Genomic DNA, 18,615 nt, shown 5'->3' with positions numbered 1-18,615 from the left:
TTTTTTATCTGTAATAAAGTTGCTCAAATAAAAAGTTAAATAAAAAAACGTTTTTCGTTGTCATTATGGGGTATTGTGATGTCATTATGGGGTATTGTGATGTCATTATGGGGTATTGTGATGTCATTATGGGGTATTGTGATGTCATTATGGGGTATTGTGATGTCATTATGGGGTATTGTGATGTCATTATGGGGTACTGTGATGTCATTATGGGGTACTGTGATGTCATTATGGGGTATTGTGATGTCATTATGGGGTATTGTGATGTCATTATGGGGTATTGTGATGTCATTATGGGGTATTGTGATGTCATTATGGGGTATTGTGATGTCATTATGGGGTATTGTGATGTCATTATGGGGTATTGTGATGTCATTATGGGGTATTGTGATGTCATTATGGGGTATTGTGATGTCATTATGGGGTATTGTGATGTCATTATGGGGTATTGTGATGTCATTATGGTGTATTGTGATGTCATTATGGGGTATTGTGATGTCATTATGGGGTATTGTGATGTCATTATGGGGTATTGTGATGTCATTATGGGGTATTGTGATGTCATTATGGGGTATTGTGATGTCATTATGGGTATTGTGATGTCATTATGGTGTATTGTGATGTCATTATGGTGTATTGTGATGTCATTATGGGGTATTGTGATGTCATTATGGTGTATTGTGATGTCATTATGGGGTATTGTGATGTCATTATGGGGTTTTGTGATGTCATTATGGGGTATTGTGATGTCATTATGGGGTATTGTGATGTCATTATGGGGTATTGTGATGTCATTATGGTGTATTGTGATGTCATTATGGTGTATTGTGATGTCATTATGGGGTATTGTGATGTCATTATGGGGTATTGTGATGTCATTATGGTGTATTGTGATGTCATTATGGGGTATTGTGATGTCATTATGGGGTATTGTGATGTCATTATGGGGTATTGTGATGTCATTATGGGGTATTGTGTGTAGATTGTTGACGGGGGGGAAAAAACTATTTAATCCATTTTAGAATAAGGCTGTAACTTAACAACATGTGGAAAAGGTCAAGGGGTCTGAATAATTTCAGAATGCACTGTATGTAACTTACAGGTAGTAGTCCGCTATACAGCCTCAATAACAACATGCTTCAGCAAACATCCCGTCCAGAATACCTGCAGTGATTACAGTATGGGGAGGAAGGGCCGAGGATGTTCTTCTGCCACTCTCCAATGAATAACCTTTTGTCAGCCTGGCTGTGGTTTAACATACTGTGGGTGTACAGTCTTCACACGGTATTCACACCCTTTTACTTTTTTACACATTTTGTTGTGCTACAAAGTGGGATTCAAATGGATTTGTTCCAGTCATTGGCAGCAGAGAACTGGAAGGAAAGGCAGCCAAAGGAAGTGTTGGCTTTGGGGATGACCAGTGAGATATGCCTGCTGGAGCGCGTGCTATGGGTGGGTGTTACTATGGTGACAAGTGAGCTGAGATAAGGCAGGGCTTTACCTTGCAAATACTTATAGATGACCTGGAGCCAGTGGTTTTGGCGATGAATATGAAGCGAGGGCCAGCCAACGAGAGCATACAGGTCACAGTGGTGGGTAGTATATGGGACTTTGGTGACAAAACAGATGGCACTGTGATAGACTGCATCCAGTTTGCTGAGTAGAGTGTTGGAGGCTATTTTGTAAAAGACATCGCCTAAGTCAAGAATCCCCAGTTTTACGAGGGTATGTTTGGCGGAATGGGTGAAGGAGGCTTTGTTGCAAAATAGGAAGCCGATTCTAGATTTCATTTTGGATTGGTGATGCTTAATGTGAGTCTGGACGGAGAGTTTACAGTCTAACCAGACATATAGGTATTTATAGTTGTCCACATATTTTAAGTCAGAAACGTCCAGAGTAGTGATGCTGGATGGGCAGGTGGGTGCAGGGAGCGATCGGTTGAAGAGCATGAACTTAGTTTTACTAGCGTTTAAGAGCAGTTGGAGGCCATGGACGAGGTATTGTATGGCGTTGAAGCTCGTTTTGAGGTTTGTTAGCACAGTGTCCAAAGATGTGCCAAATGTATACAGAATGGAGTCATCTGCGTAGAGGTGGATCAGAGAATCACCAGCAGCAAGAGTGACATCATTGATATATACCGAGAAAAGAGTCGGCCCGAGGATTGAACCCTGTGGCACCCACATAGAGACTGCCAGAGGTCCAGACAACAGGCCCTCGGATTTGACTCACTGAACTCTATCTGAGAAGTAGTTGGTGAACCAGGCGAGGCAATCATTTGAAAAGCCAAGGCTATTGAGTCTGCCGATAAGAATGTAGTGATTGGTATAGAATGCGGTGATTGGTATAGAATGCAGTGATTGGTATAGAATGCGGTGATTGTTATAGAATGCGGTGATTGGTATAGAATGCGGTGATTGGTATAGATTGTTTTCCTCATCAATCTATTTCATCATAACAAGTTGAGGAAAAAGTCAAGGTTCCACATTCACTGTATGAAAAATAAAACGCAAATATATATTAAGTATTCAAGTCAATACATGTTGACCTTTGACAGCGATTACAACTGTGAGTGTTTCTAGGTTAGTCTCTAAGAGCTTTCCACACCTGGATTGTGCAACATTTGACCATTATTATTTTCAAAATGATTCAAGCTTTGTGAAATTGGTTGTTGATTATTGCTAGACAACCATTTTTATGTCTTGCCATAGATTTTCACATAGATTTAAGTCAAAACAGTAACTCTTGTCACTCAGGAACATTCACTGTCTTCTTGGTAGGCAACTCCAGTGTAGATTTGGCTTTGTGTTTTAGGTTATTGTCCTGCTGAAAGAATAATTCATCTCCCAGTGTCTGGTGGAAAGCAGACTGAACCAGGTTTTCCTCTGGGATGTTGCCTGCACTTATCTCAATTCTGATTATTCTTTTATCCTGAAAAAACTCCACGGTCCTTAAGGATTATAGCCATACCCATAACATGATGCAGCCACCACTATGCTTGAAAATATGGAGAGTGGTACTCAGTAATGTGATGTATTGGATTTGCCCCAAACACAATTCAGGATAGTTTTTTACTTATTGCCTTTTGGAATATTTATTATTCTGTACAGGCCTCCTTCTTTTCACTCTGACATTTAGGTTAGTTTTGTGGAGTAACTACAATGTTGTTGATTCATCCTCAGTTTTCTCCTATCACAGCTATTGTCAGCGATTGGGTGCAGAGATGTAGCAGAGTCAGGCGTAGGACACAGGTTTGAGCAACACAACTGAGTTTACTCACAAAAAATTCAAGCAATATTCCAAATAGGAAAATACATGCAAACTAACACCTACAACAACCACTAAGACACCAACAATCACGGACAGAACAGAAATGTATGCCAGAGGGTTAAATAAGGAACATGATATGGGAATTGAAACCAGGTGTGTGTAATACAGACAAAACACAACGAATCTGAAACATGGATCGGTGGTGACTAGAAAGCCGGTGACGTCGACCGCCGAACAAGGAGAAGGGCCGACTTCAAACTATGTAACGGTTTTAAAGTCACCCTGAGCAGTTTCCTTCCTCTCCGGCAACTGAGTTAGGAAGGACTCCTGTGTATTTGTACTGGGTGTATTGATACACCATCCAAAGTGTAATTTCTAATTTCACCATTCTCAAAAGGATTTTCAATGTCTGCTTTTTTTTTAGCATTAGGTGTTCTTTGCAAGGACTTGGAAAACCTCCCAGGTCTTTATGGTTGAATCTGTGTTTAAAATCCACTGCTCAAATAAGGGACCTTACAATGATCTGTATGTGTGGTTTATAGAGATAAGGTAGTCGTTCATTCAAATATAATGTTAAATACTATTATTAGGCCATGAGAACTTGGTTGAATACTTATTGACTAATTTCAGTTTTTTTATTTCCCGTATCTCTCCATCAGGCTTCCGGGCTGCAGCGTCGTGTTGTGGAGCTGGAGGACGCGGAGCGTCAAATGAGGGAAGTGCTAGCGGAGAGAGAGGCGGGGCTTCAACAGAGTCTCCTCCTCCACTGCGAAGAGACCTCACAATTAGTGGTAGCACTAGAGGAGCAGTCTACTCAGGTAAAGAAACGTATTACTAACACGGTGAGTTAGCATTTCCCATAGGAATACATGTCACACTTAGCCATCATGCTAACTATAGTGGCGGTTGTATACTAGATAGCTAGTAGATACACAGATGAAGCACAACAGTATTAGCCAAGTATCTGCACATGTGCAGAGGGGTTTTCCCCCACTCTAAACATGTTATATTCCTCACTACGATGGTATCCATGAACTCGCCGTCATTGGGTTTATTGGCAAGTGTCTGTTTTTTTACTTTCAATGAAATATGACATACCTATCCACACGTTTGGCTAGTTCTCTGGTCTATACTAGTTCTCTGGTCTATACTAGTTCTCTGGTCTATACTAGTCACCTGGTCTATACTAGTTCTCTGGTCTATACTAGTTCTCTGGTCTACACTAGTTCTCTGGTCTATACTAGTTCTCTGGTCTATACTAGTTCTCTGGTCTATGCTAGTTCTCTGGTCTATACTAGTTCTCTGGTCTATACTAGTTCTCTGTTCTATACTAGTTCTCTGGTCTATACTAGTTCTCTGATCTATACTAGTTCTCTGGTATATGCTAGTTCTCTGGTCTACACTAGTTCTCTGATCTATACTAGTTCTCTGGTCTATGCTAGTTCTCTGGTCTATGCTAGTTCTCTGGTCCTTACTAGTTCTCTGGTCCTTACTAGTTATCTGGTCTATACTAGTTCTCTGGTCATTTTAATCCATAGAGACGTGAAGGAGAAGCTCGTCGGATGTTGATCTCTTCTCGGCTGCTCTCTGGTCAATGCTAGTTCTCTGATCTATACTAGTTCTCTGGTCTATGCTAGTTCTCTGGTCTATGCTAGTTCTCTGGTCTATGCTAGTTCTCTGGTCCTTACTAGTTCTCTGGTCCTTACTAGTTCTCTGGTCCTTACTAGTTCTCTGGTCTATACTAGTTCTCTGGTCTACACTAGCTCTCTGGTCAATGCTAGTTCTCTGATCTATACTAGTTCTCTGGTCTATACTAGTTCTCTGGTCTATGCTAGTTCTCTGGTCTATGCTAGTTCTCTGGTCTATACTAGTTCTCTGGTCTATACTAGTTCTCTGGTCTATGCTAGTTCTCTGGTCCTTACTAGTTCTCTGGTCCTTACTAGTTCTCTGGTCCTTACTAGTTCTCTGGTATATGCTAGTTCTCTGGTCTACACTAGTTCTCTGATCTATACTAGTTCTCTGGTCTATGCTAGTTCTCTGGTCTATGCTAGTTCTCTGGTCCTTACTAGTTCTCTGGTCCTTACTAGTTATCTGGTCTATACTAGTTCTCTGGTCATTTTAATCCATAGAGACGTGAAGGAGAAGCTCGTCGGATGTTGATCTCTTCTCGGCTGCTCTCTGGTCAATGCTAGTTCTCTGATCTATACTAGTTCTCTGGTCTATGCTAGTTCTCTGGTCTATGCTAGTTCTCTGGTCTATGCTAGTTCTCTGGTCCTTACTAGTTCTCTGGTCCTTACTAGTTCTCTGGTCCTTACTAGTTCTCTGGTCTATACTAGTTCTCTGGTCTACACTAGCTCTCTGGTCAATGCTAGTTCTCTGATCTATACTAGTTCTCTGGTCTATACTAGTTCTCTGGTCTATGCTAGTTCTCTGGTCTATGCTAGTTCTCTGGTCTATACTAGTTCTCTGGTCTATACTAGTTCTCTGGTCTATGCTAGTTCTCTGGTCCTTACTAGTTCTCTGGTCCTTACTAGTTCTCTGGTCCTTACTAGTTCTCTGGTCTATACTAGTTCTCTGGTCTATACTAGTTCTCTGGTCTATGCTAGTTATCTGGTCTATGCTAGTTCTCTGGTCTATACTAGTTCTCTGGTCTATACTAGTTCTCTGGTCTATGCTAGTTCTCTGGTCTCGCCCATCGACCCACAGCAACTGGTCTCTAACAAACCACAAAGCAACACTTTGTTGTGTGACCGCCAATGCTAACCACAGAGCCCTCGTGGTTCCCAACCTTTCCCCAGGTGAGGGAGCTAACCCTGCGTGTTAGCCTAGCAGAGGGCCGTGCTCAGGGGCTGGAGGAGCAGCTAGGACACGGGGAAGCCCAACGCAGAGAGCTGGAGCACAGGCTGGTCGGGCTGACCTCTGCCCTGAGACGAACCCTCGGGATAGGCCGCTCACAGACCCCTGGGTCCAGAGGAAGAAGCCCCTCCCCCTGGAGAAGCCGCTCACCTGTGAAGGGTATGATGGTCACTCACTAATGCCGTAGAACGGACCGCCACTCTTTGTAATGACTGATAAGGACAGTGATTCTGGTGTTAAGCTAACATAACATCAAATAATAATGTAAAAAAATGAAATAAATCAGTGTCTCAGTGAGTTGGCGTGCATCTCTAAATGTAATAGGTGAAACCAGCACATCCCCGGGAGGTCCTGTGTCCTTCCCATCCTGTAGTGATGAGGGGGAGCTGGATGTGGACGCGGTGCAGAGAGCCCTCAGGGACTTCCACCAGGAACTCAAAGACACCAAGAGACACAGGGTACTGTCACATGTGTGGCTGCGGCATCACTCAGTCCTTTTAAAGCAGGAGCTAAACACAGAAGACTGGTAGATACTCAGTACTGGTAGTTTATTGTCCAGTCCCTCCACGATTCCGCGATCACAATTACATTTTTTATTTATTTACAGCTAAATCAACAATCCCTGCATATTATGCAAATTTGACCAATTGTTTCCGCATAAAACAGTCAAATCATCGCAATATTATCGCATAAATAATTTTCTGTAAATGCTTTCATAGAATGACTGAGTGTTGACGGCTGCTTTTGAATCTACGTCGTGATCATGTCGTTATGAGTGACTGACGGTCGGTTCCTCTCGCCTGCAGGATGAAGCTAAGGCCCAAGTGACCAGTCTAACCCGGCAAGTGGCCGAGCTACAGACCAGCCAGGACAAGTCAGGCACTAGGCTGCAACAGTTGACCAAAGCCCTGAAGGGCCTGGAGGAGGGTGAGAGAGCAAGGCATGATACGGTACACATTTTGAGGACTGAATAGTACTGTGTTTCAGTTCAAGTTGAAGGATATTTCCATCCACACATAGCAGTCAATTCAAACTGAAATCCAATGAGCAAACCAATGGCATGGGAGTATCTAAATAGATGCTCAGATATTGTAAAAAAGGAGACTTTAATTGTATTGTGTAGTGGGTCGTCTCTGTCTGTTGTCCAGGGAAGGGAGAGCCTGTATGGGCCTCGAATCTCTCTGTCTGTTGGCCAGGGAAGGGAGAGCCTGTACGGGGCTCAGATCTCTCTCTCTGTCTGTTGTCCAGGGAAGAGAAAGCCTGTATGGGTCTCGGATCTCTATGTCTGTTGTCCAGGGAAGGGAGAGCCTGTATGGGCCTCGGATCTCTATGTCTGTCTCTTGTCCAGGGAAGAGAGAGCCTGTATGGGTCTCGGATCTCTATGTCTGTGTGTTGTCCAGGGAAGAGAGAGCCTGTATGGGCCTTGGATCTCTATGTCTGTGTGTTGTCCAGGGAAGAGAGAGCCTGTATGGGTCTCGGATCTCTATGTCTGTGTGTTGTCCAGGGAAGAGAGAGCCTGTATGGGTCTCAGATCTCTATGTCTGTTGTCCAGGGAAGGGAGAGCCTGTATGGGCCTCGGATCTCTATGTCTGTCTGTTGTCCAGGGAAGAGAGAGCCTGTATGGGCCTCGGATCTCTATGTCTGTTTTCCAGGGAAGGGAGAGCCTGTATGGGCCTCAGATCCCTCTGTCTCTGTGTTGTCCAGGGAAGGGAGAGCCTGTATGGGCCTCAGATCTCTCTGTCTCTGTTTTCCAGGGAAGAGAGAGGTGTCGGAGCAGCTGTACGGGGCTCAGACCTCCCTCTCCCTGCAGGAGGAAGTGACACGGCGAGGGGACAGGGACAGGAAGAGCCTGGCAGAGGAAGTAGTTAAACTCAAGACCAGTCTGCAGACCTCTGAAGCTAATAGTAGGACACTGCAGGTACCGTTAACTACCCTGGCTTGAAGTCATCCAACCTTACGCTGTTTCATGTTGACTGAGCAGGGATGGAGATCTGGGGACACGTGACAAATCTTACAGTTCATTGATTGATTGATTGGCTGAATTTGTGATTTGATTGAATGGCTGACTGATGGACTGACTGACTATTGACTGACTAAACTGACTGAGTGTTGACGGACTGACTGAGTGTTGACGGACTGACTGAGTGTTGACGGAATGACTGAGTGTTGACGGACTGACTGAGTGTTGACTGACTGACTGAGTGTTGACTGACTGACTGAGTGTTGACTGACTGACTGAGTGTTGACTGACTGACTGAGTGTTGACTGACGGACTGAGTGTTGACTGAGTGTTGACTGACTGACTGACTGATTGGCTGGCTGGCTGACTGACTGGCTGGTTGGCTGGCTGACTGACTGACTGAGTGTTGACTGACTGATTGGCTGGCTGGCTGACTGACTGATTGGCTGGCTGGTTGGCTTGCTGACTGACTAACTAACTGACTGAGTTCCAGGAGAAGCTGGATCGTTCCCGGGCCGGGGAGGCTCGCTGTGAGGGGGAGCGTCGGAGGCTGAAGGAGGCCCTGGAGACAGTGGAAAGCCGGGCATCACGTCTGGAGCTCACCCAGAGGACCCTAGAGGGAGAGCTGGAACGGGCACAGCGGAGAGCAGCCGAACTGGAAGGAGAGGTGGCAGCCCTGGGGGAGAGGTAATTGGTTTCCTGTATTTATAATCTGGTGTTTATATTATTGGTACGTGATAGTTATCGCTATCAGGGAAGCCTTATCCAGCCAAAACAAGAGGACCACAATGGAAATCCTTTAATAAGTCCGTAATAATAAGTCAGTTAAAACAACAGGGGACTTTGAGCGGTTCTGAATCAGTTTCCGATTGATATTTCTGTGTACAACACGCTCTGTGAACGGCGCAACATCAATTGCTTTACGCTCCCTAAAAGCGCTGGTTGTCCGCATTCATATACACTATTGCAAAGCACAGCTGTGAGATTCACAGACACAGGAAATCGTTAATTTGCATAGGAAGCGACATGTCACATTTTCTGGCCTATCCAGACAATGGAAGGATTTCCTGTGCCTGTGAAACGAAGAGAGTCTAGCAAATGCAACAATAGTAGTTTCATCTGCTTTGCTTTATCTTGGCCAGGTTGCAATTGTAAATGAGAACTTGTTCTCAACTTGCCTACCTGGTTAAATAAAGGTGAAATTAAATCAATGAAATCTTGTGATTCACCCGAGAACAATCACTGTGATGTTCTCGGGTGGATTTAGAGCTCTCAACGTGAAAAACAGAAAGTACATTTAATAAAAAATGTAGATTTGAAACAAGACCACTTTGTCTTGGTCGAAGACGGACGAGTCCTGGACACATTTGAATTGTTTCTGCGTCTCTCAGAGGACATTTAAGCAGAAAGGTCTCTGTCATCAGTTATATGAAATGGTGTCAATATCAGACTATCACTAAGTTTGTTCATATTTATTTTACCTGGTATAAGAAAGGTAAATTATTATAATAAGTTGTTTTGATTGTTACTATATTTATAAAGCATTTTTAGTTATTTCGAAGCCCTTTTCTCCCCATACTTTTGTTAAATAGGAACTACATCATATATGATATTTCATATTTTCATAATATTTGTACGATGTACTAGAGCTTATGTCCTCAAAAGTGAGTACACCTCAGCAATGTATTTCTATTTCTACCAGAAAGTTCCAGAACTTTCTAAAACGATCCACTATTATTACTAATTGTTTAAATGGCCATCAAATGAAAAATATATTATTTTTGGGTCTGTCTATTTACGGGGAAATCTACATTTGTAGAAATCTAACATTTGTTATTGTTCAATCATTTTAAATGCATTGTATCCAAATGGGTTGTTGAATTGTGTTTTTTTTATTTTATTGTCAAATAAATCCAATGAAAAGGCTAGCAGAGCTGAGGAGAGAGCTGGGGGTGACTGAGGACCGGGCGGCTGGGCTGAGGGTGAACGAGGAGCGGCTGGCTACGGCCCTGGCCTGGGCTGAGCTCCAGGTATGTACTGTACTGGACTGGGCTGAGCTCCAGGTATGTACTGTACTGGACTGGGCTGAGCTCTAGGTATGTACTGTACTGGACTGGGCTGAGCTCCAGGTATGTACTGTACTGGACTGGGCTGAGCTCCAGGTATGTACTGTACTGGACTGGGCTGAGCTCCAGGTATGTACTGGACTGGGCTGAGCTCCAGGTATGTACTGTACTGGACTGGACTGGGCTGAGCTCCAGGTATGTACTGGACTGGATTGGGCTAAGCTCCAGGTATGTACTGAACTGGACTGGGCTGAGCTCCAGGTATGTACTGTACTGGGCTGAGCTCCAGGTATGTACTGAACTGGACTGGGCTGAGCTCCAGGTATGTACTGAACTGGACTGGGCTGAGCTCCAGGTATGTACTGGACTGGACTGGGCTCCAGGTATGTACTGGACTGGACTGGGCTGAGCTCCAGGTATGTACTGTACTGGACTGGGCTGAGCTCCAGGTATGTACTGTACTGGACTAGGCTGAGCTCCAGGTATGTACTGTACTGGACTGGGCTGAGCTCCAGGTATGTACTGTACTGGACTGGGCTGAACTCCAGGTATGTACTGTACTGGCCTGGGCTGAGCTCCAGGTATGTACTGTACTGGACTGGGCTGAGCTCCAGGTATGTACTGGACTGGACTGGGCTGAGCTCCAGGTATGTACTGGACTGGGCTGAGCTCCAGGTATGTACTGTACTGGACTGGGCTGAGCTCCAGGTATGTACTGGACTGGACTGGGCTGAGCTCCAGGTATGTACTGAACTGGCCGGGCTGAGCACAAGGTATGTACTGTACTGGACTGGGCTGAGCTCCAGGTATGTACTGTACTGGACTGGGCTGAGCTCCAGGTATGTACTGTAATTGACTGGGCTGAGCTCCAGGTATGTACTGTACTGGACTGGGCTGTACTGGACTGGGCATATGTTCTGCTTTTGTTAATGTCCCCTTTAAGGAGCATTATAACATTTTACTGCAGTTAAATCAGGATCACACAGAGCGTTTCTTGGTAGTCCTTAAACAAATCTATTTTGAAACCAAAGTATCCACCTCACACACATGGTTATGGGCTTAAAAGAAGACACATGTACCATATCAGATATAGTGCAGAAGACAGTATCACAGAAGACTGAAATATAACAAAATATTTTGACATAGAAACACCGGATTTATTGATGTATTAAAAATTGTAATAACGTTCCATCCATGAGACCACTAGAGGGCGCTTTGGTCGTTTGACTGCAGGAAAAGCACCACTGTGGAAATAAGCAATTTTGTGTTATCCTTGTTTGTTAATAAATTAATCCACCCACCAATCCCTCCCTCCCTCCCTCCACTCCTCCCTCCCTCTCTCATTCCCTCCCTCATTCCTCCCACCCACCCCGCCCTCCCTTCATCCCTCCCTCCACCCACTCATCTATCCAGGAGGGCCAGCTGAGAGAGCAGCTCCAGGGGTTGTCCACCTCTCTCAGTGACAGTAGTGCCACTGTAGGAGCCATGCAGGAGCAGACCACCCAGCTGCAGATGGCTCTCACCGTCTCAGACCAGAACCGAAGGCTCATGCAGGTAGGGACAGTTTGAGTCCCACATGGCACCTTACTATATCATTGTTCAACTCTTACCGTGCGAGTTCAGGAGCCTGCTGGTTTTCTGTTCTACCTGGTAATTAATTGCAGGTCTAAGTCAGTCCCTGATTACAGGGAAACTATGGGGGAAAAACCCACAGTGGAACTGACTTTGAGGTCCTATATAGTGCATTGACCATATATAGTAGTGCACTAAATATTCAGTGCCATTTGGGATGCAATGTCTGTCACCAAACCCCACCCACCTGCAGGTATAGTCTGTGCATGGTGGAGATGCATCCTCTTTTAAAAGAGTGATTTTAACTCCAAATGAATATTCCTGGAAAGGGTTTTAAAAACCCCTCACAGTGTGTACACATTACGTATATGTTTTCCAACCTAACGTGAGGCGTTTCTATTTGAAACTTCATGAAAATAAAATGAAATCATCTTAAAACCTCCATTACTGCTGTTTGATTTACAGTTCAGAACCTTTTTCAGTTTTTATTGTATGTACCTTTGCTGCCCTTAAGGACCTTAAGGATCAGGGGTTTTCGTCCCAATTAATACCCTATGTCCTATATAGCCCCATTGGGCTCTGGTGAAAAAGTAGTGTAGGGTTTAGGGCATAATGGTGCTATTTGGGACTCTGTACCCCTAAATGGTGCGATGAGCTCATTAATTTTCCCTGAGTTCCTCAGGAGAGCCTTAAAGACCGAGGTTGAGGGCTGCTGCTTCAAGTATGCTGTGCAAACAAAAACACTGCAACTCTCTGTCTTTTTTTTGTTTTTTTTTGCTCAGGTTTCTGTCAGCCAATAAAAAGCCTCAAACTGAAAAGTCTCTGCCTCTTTAAAAAAAAAATTTAGCAGGGTTGTTAGCAATATATTTCTCGGTGCCAATTTAGCTCAAATCCTAGACGTCGGATTAAAAAGAGACTATAGCGTCCATAAAGTGACCATTGGACTTAAAAAATATATACAGTATATACAGTATTGACTTAAGTTTGTAGTTTTTATTACATTTATAATTTATCATTCTCACATTCTAATTTCTGTCCGTTAAGAACCAATGATGAGCTACCATTTTGTAGCATTTTTGACAATGCTTTTTTTGCCAAAACTCAGAAATAGGTTGGTTGCACCATGCTGCCAGTCATAAGAAGTGTATGGAACAAAACCCAAGTGTCTGTATATAGCTAGCTATATGTTGTTATTCAAGCTGAGGTTAATTGTTAAATGCAAACAGATATTTTCGATTAGCTAGGTAACTAACTAGTTAATGTTACGTAGCTAACTTTAGCGTTTAATTCATGCCATACGAAACATAACATATCATACTAAAATGAGTGTTTTTGATCTATGTACAGAATAGTACAAAATGCTATGAGACCAGGTTGCTATGAGACCAGGTTGCTGTGAGACCAGGTTGCTATGAGACCAGGTTGCTGTGAGACCAGGTTGCTATGAGACCAGGTTGCTATGAGACCAGGTTGCTATGTGACCAGGTTGCTGTGAGACCAGGTTGCTATGAGACCAGGTTGCTGTGAGACCAGGTTGCTATGAGACCAGGTTGCTATGAGACCAGGTTGCTATGAGACCAGGTTGCTATGAGACCAGGTTGCCGTCTGCAGCAGCATGCGGTGAAAAGAAAAGGAAACGCTACACAGCTGATTCAAACAACTCATCCTCAAGCTTTGACACAGTGATTTATGGCAGACTGGCGGATTGTAGCATGAGCCTGAAATGGAAACAACAGCTGGTTGACAGAGTGCTGGGCTCCTAGCACTGGGCCATCTCTTAAGTGCTTGTTGATGTCCTCCTCCCACTGGGCCATCTCTTAAGTGCATGTTGGTTTCCTCCTCCCACTGGGCCATCTCTTAAGTGCTTGTTGATGTCCTCCTCCCACTGGGCCATCTCGTAAGTGCTTGTTGATGTCCTCCTCCCTCTGGGCCATCTCGTAAGTGCTTGTTGATGTCTTCCTCCCACTGGGCCATTTCTTAAGTGCTTGTTGATGTCCTCCTCCCACTGGGCCATCTCTTAAGTGCTTGTTGATGTCCTCCTCCCACTGGGCCATCTCGTAAGTGCTTGTTGATGTCCTCCTCCCACTGAACCATCTCTATGGGCTTGTTGGTTTTCTCCTTCCACTGGGCCATCTCTTAAGGGCTTGTTGATGTCCTCCTCCCACTGAAAGAATCCAACTCCTCCCACTGTGTGATGTCAGAGCAGATCACCGTTGCCCCGGGAAACATTCGGATGACTGCTTCCATATCAGCCCTCTTCTGATGCACAAAGGGCTGTCCCCTTCGTGTGTTCCAAGTCCTTTCCACCGAAGTGGATGACTACGGTGTACTCACGGTCACACCTCGTCTTGACAAGAGAGAATATTCCAGAACCCTTCCATTGAGAACAGCTCATCCATATTTTGCGCTCCCTGTAGTCATCTAGCCAGTTACATTGTGTAATCTTCCCTGTAGTCATCTAGCCAGTTACATTGTGTAATCTTCCCTGTAGTCATCTAGCCAGTTACATTGTGTAGTCTCCCCTGTAGTCATCTAGCTAGTTACATTGTGTAGTCTCCCCCGTAGTCATCTAGTTAGTTACATTGTGTAATCTTCCCTGTAGTCATCTAGCTAGTTACATTGTGTAGTCTCCCCTGTAGTCATCTAGCTAGTTACATTGTGTAGTCTCCCCTGTAGTCATCTAGCTAGTTACATTGTGTAATCTTCCCTGTAGTCATCTAGCTAGTTACATTGTGTAATCACATAGTCAATTTTTACTTGACCTTTTCACAACACAGTAAGACAGGGTAGCCTAGTGGTTAGAGTGTTGGACTAGAAACCAAAAGGTTGCAAGTTCAAATCCCCGAGCTGACAAGGTACAAATCTGTCGTTCTGCCCCTGAACAGGCAGTTAACTCACTGTTCCTAGGCCGTCATTGAAAATAAGAATTTGTTCTTAACTGACTTGCCTGTTTAAATAAAGGTAAAATAAAAAATGATGCCAATACATTACCTTTTCACAACACAGTATGACATATCAGCCCTCTGATTACGTGCCGCTCTGTCCTGGGCTGCAGCTTAACTAGGTGCTCATGTGAATATATTTTCTTTTTCAGCTTCAGACCAATGCCTATTCTTTCTTAAAACTTAGTTTTTTATATAAATTTTTTAAATATTATAGTATTTGATATTTGGTATTTTATTAGGATCCACAGTAGATATTGCAAAATCAGCAGCTACTCTTCCTGGGGCTCCACACAAAACAGGAAACATAATGCAGGACATTATTAGACAAGAACAACCCAAGGACAGAACTACATACATTAAATATAGGTGTTATAGGCAAAGGATATGAGTATATACTGTATATATTTAAGCAATAATGTCCGGGCCAAATATACCACGGCTAAGGGCTGTTCTTAGGCACAACTATAAGCTGTCATCAAGGCAAAGGGTGGCTACTTTAAAAAAAAATCTAAAATCTAAACTATATTTTGATTTGTTTAACACTGTTTTGAGGTTACTCCATGATTCCCATATGTGTTATTTCATAGTTTTGATGTCTTCACTATTGATGTCCGGAACAAGGCAGTTAACCCACTGTTCCTAGGCCGTCATTGAAAATAAGAATTTGTTCTTAACTGACTTGCCTGGTTAAATAAATTAATCGGGTTGCACAAATGTATTATTATTTATTTACCTTTATTTAACTAAGTACTGAAACTCTCCACAAATTCCCTGGTTCTCAGGATTTCTGGGAATTGCAAGGAGTTAGCGGCACTAGGAAGGAGTTAGCGGCACTAGGAAGGAGTTAGCGGCACTAGGAAGGAGTTAGCAGCACTAGGAAGGAGTTAGCAGCACTAGGAAGGAGTTAGCAGCACTAGGAAGGAGTTAGCAGCACTAGGAAGGAGTTAGCAGCACTAGGAAGGAGGTAGCGGCACTAGGAAGGAGTTAGCGGCACTAGGAAGGAGTTAGCGGCACTAGGATGGAGTTAGCGGCACTAGGAAGGAGTTAGCGGCACTAGGAAGGAGTTAGCGGCACTAGGAAGGAGTTAGCGGCACTAGGAAGGAGTTAGCGGCACTAGGAAGGAGTTAGCGGCACTAGGAAGGAGTTAGCGGCACTAGGAAGGAGTTAGCGGCACTAGGATGGAGTTAGCGGCACTAGGAAGGAGTTAACGGCACTAGGAAGGAGTTAGCAACACTAGGAAGGAGTTAGCGGCACTAGGAAGGAGTTAGCGGCACTAGGAAGGAGTTAGTGGCACTAGGAAGGAGTTAGTGGCACTAGGAAGGAGTTAGCGGCACTAGGAAGGAGTTAGCGGCACTAGGATGGAGTTAGCGGCACTAGGAAGGAGTTAGCAACACTAGGAAGGAGTTAGCGGCACTAGGAAGGAGTTAGCAACACTAGGAAGGAGTTAGCGGCACTAGGAAGGAGTTAGCGGCACTAGGAAGGAGTTAGCGGCACTAGGAAGGAGTTAGCGGCACTAGGAAGGAGTTAGCGGCACTAGGAAGGAGTTAGCGGCACTAGGAAGGAGTTAGCAACACTAGGAAGGAGTTAGCGGCACTAGGAAGGAGTTAGCGGCACTAGGAAGGAGTTAGCGGCACTAGGAAGGAGGTAGCGGCACTAGGAAGGACTTAGCGGCACTAGGAATCCTGGACTTTTGGAACGTCTCTGGAATGTAGTTTAACTGGCGGGATATACTGCATGAGGCCCTGTCTAATAGTGTGTGTGTGTGTGTGTGTGTGTGTGTGTGTGTGTGTGTGGATGGGTGTGTGTGGATGGGTGTGTGTGGATGGGTGTGTGTGGGTGTGTGTGTGTGTGGATGGGTGTGTGTGTGTGTTCCTATAGGAGCGTATTGATAAGCTGCGTGAAGCCCTGTCTAACAGTAAGAGACAGAACCATTCCCTGACTGAGAGGATCCAGAGCCTCCAGAGGACACAGGAGGACACTGACCTACGGGCCTCGGAGCTGGAGAAACAGACCCGGACTCTGAAGAAGGTAAGGGGGGTTAGTAGCCAGTGTACCTGAAGGACATGAGGGTGGGGAGGCTAGTGGCCAGAGGAAGCTGAAGGAAGTGGGGGGGGGGCTAGTGGCCAGAGGACTCTGAAGGAAGTGGGGGGGGGGGCTAGTGGCTAGAGGACTCTGAAGGAAGTGGGGGGGGGGGGGGGGGGGCTAGTGGCCAGAGGTCTCTGAAGGAAGTGGGGGGGGGGCTAGTGGCCAGAGGACTCTGAAGGAAGTGGGGGGGGGGGGATAGTGGCCAGAGGACTCTGAAGGACGGGGGGGGGACACATGTTGATAATGACATAGAGGGACACATGTTGATAATGACATAGAGGGACACTCTAAAATGTTGAAGTTTTGACTGTTCCTCATACAGACCGTGAAGCAAAGGCAGGAGTCTGCAGAGCTCGCTGCCCAGGAGTGCTCTACGCTACAGCAGAAGGACAGGGAGGAGCTCCAGGAGAGGTTGTCCGGCCTCCAAAGCACCCTGAAGAAGATGGAGGGAGAGCGGGCAGAGCTGGAGAACTTGCTGGCCCGTCTGGGGAAAGACAAGGCTTCACTCAGAAAGACTCTGGAGAAGGTGAGTCTTCTTGTGGCTGAACGTTCTGCCACATTCAGGATGATGCGTTCACCATACTGAAGCTATCGGCTTGCCTTAATTGCCGACCTGCGGCTAGGCATGCTGGTCAGAATCATCACCATAAGCTAAGCAGAGGTAAATTACCACAGTGGCATGTTGCTGGCCTGTCACCCGTGGCCAAACACAGCCTTGCAGCGTCCGCTAGATGCTTTCTGGGAATTATTTCTGGTTATTATCTCCCGCACCACCAACACCAGCACCTCCTCTCCCTCTCTCTACCTCTCTCTCTCCTTCTCTCTACCTCTCTCTCTCTACCTCTCTCTCCCTCTCCACCTCTCTCTACCTCTACCTCACTCTCTCTCCCTCTCTCTACCTCTCTCTCCCTCTCCAGCTCTCTCTACCTCTACCTCTACCTCTACCTCTACCTCGCTCTCTCCCTCTCCCTCTCCCTCTCCCTCTCCCTCTCCCTCTCCCTCTCCACCTCTCTCTCTACCTCTACCTCGCTCTCTCTCTCCCTCTCTTCCTCTCTCTACATCTCTCTACCTCTCTCTCCCTCTCTCTCCCTCTCTCTCCCTCTCTACCTCTCTCTCCCTCTACTTCGCTCTCTCTACCTCTCTCTACCTCTCTCTCCCTCTCTACCTCTCTCTCCCTCTCTCTCCCTCTACATCGCTCTCTCTCTTTACCTCTCTCTCTTAAACTGGGTTTATCTATTAATCTTGTTGCACCAAATTTAAATGAATCCTAGTTAAATTAAATCTTTCCTCTAATCTAAATTTCGTCATCATCTCACATATCTTCTGGGAGAGGGGATCAATTCCCTTGGACGGAGGCCCCCCCTCCGGCTCCGGTCTGAAATATCCTCCGTTTCTCCTCTGTCGCATCCTTGTTGGCTTTCGCATCCCGCTTTCATCCGATTTGTGTCCCTCTTCTCTTTAATCCTTGTCGATCCATTACATTTGTCACATATGTGTCCATTACACTTGGCCCAGGTGTGTCTTCCTTCTTTTTGACAGCCGTGTCGTCTGTCTTTTTATCCTCCAGTAACAGTTACGTTACTAAAATAAGTTACGTTACTAAAATCAACAGTTACATTACTAAATTCAGCAGTTACGTTCCTAAAATCAGCAGTTACGTTACTAAAATCAGCAGTTACGTTACTAAAATAAGTTACGTTACTAAAATCAACAGTTACGTTACTAAAATCAACAGTTACGTTACTAAAATCAGTTATGTTACTAAAATCAGCAGTTACGTTACTAAAATCAGCAGTTACGTTACTAAAATCAGTTACGTTACTAAAATCATCAGTAACATTACTAAAATCAGCAGTTACGT

General features: G+C 45.0%; 1 protein-coding gene across 1 annotated transcript in view; it reads left to right on the top strand.

Moving 5' to 3' along the window:
- The window catches only part of crocc2 (ciliary rootlet coiled-coil, rootletin family member 2), a 182,574-nt gene that overhangs the window by 134,191 nt on the left and 29,768 nt on the right, over positions 1 to 18,615 (top strand). Inside the window, exons 27-36 of the mRNA XM_031822324.1 lie at positions 3,930 to 4,088; positions 6,069 to 6,285; positions 6,451 to 6,584; positions 6,933 to 7,053; positions 7,881 to 8,044; positions 8,580 to 8,773; positions 10,011 to 10,116; positions 11,566 to 11,706; positions 16,548 to 16,697; positions 17,077 to 17,280. Coding sequence (XP_031678184.1) covers positions 3,930 to 4,088; positions 6,069 to 6,285; positions 6,451 to 6,584; positions 6,933 to 7,053; positions 7,881 to 8,044; positions 8,580 to 8,773; positions 10,011 to 10,116; positions 11,566 to 11,706; positions 16,548 to 16,697; positions 17,077 to 17,280 — 1,590 coding nt within the window. The remainder of the gene's footprint in view (positions 1 to 3,929; positions 4,089 to 6,068; positions 6,286 to 6,450; positions 6,585 to 6,932; positions 7,054 to 7,880; positions 8,045 to 8,579; positions 8,774 to 10,010; positions 10,117 to 11,565; positions 11,707 to 16,547; positions 16,698 to 17,076; positions 17,281 to 18,615) is intronic.

Source organism: Oncorhynchus kisutch, linkage group LG4 (assembly GCF_002021735.2).
Source record: "Oncorhynchus kisutch isolate 150728-3 linkage group LG4, Okis_V2, whole genome shotgun sequence".
NCBI classification, from domain to species: Eukaryota; Metazoa; Chordata; class Actinopteri; order Salmoniformes; family Salmonidae; genus Oncorhynchus; species Oncorhynchus kisutch.
This window is presented reverse-complemented; position numbering and strand designations above follow the sequence as displayed.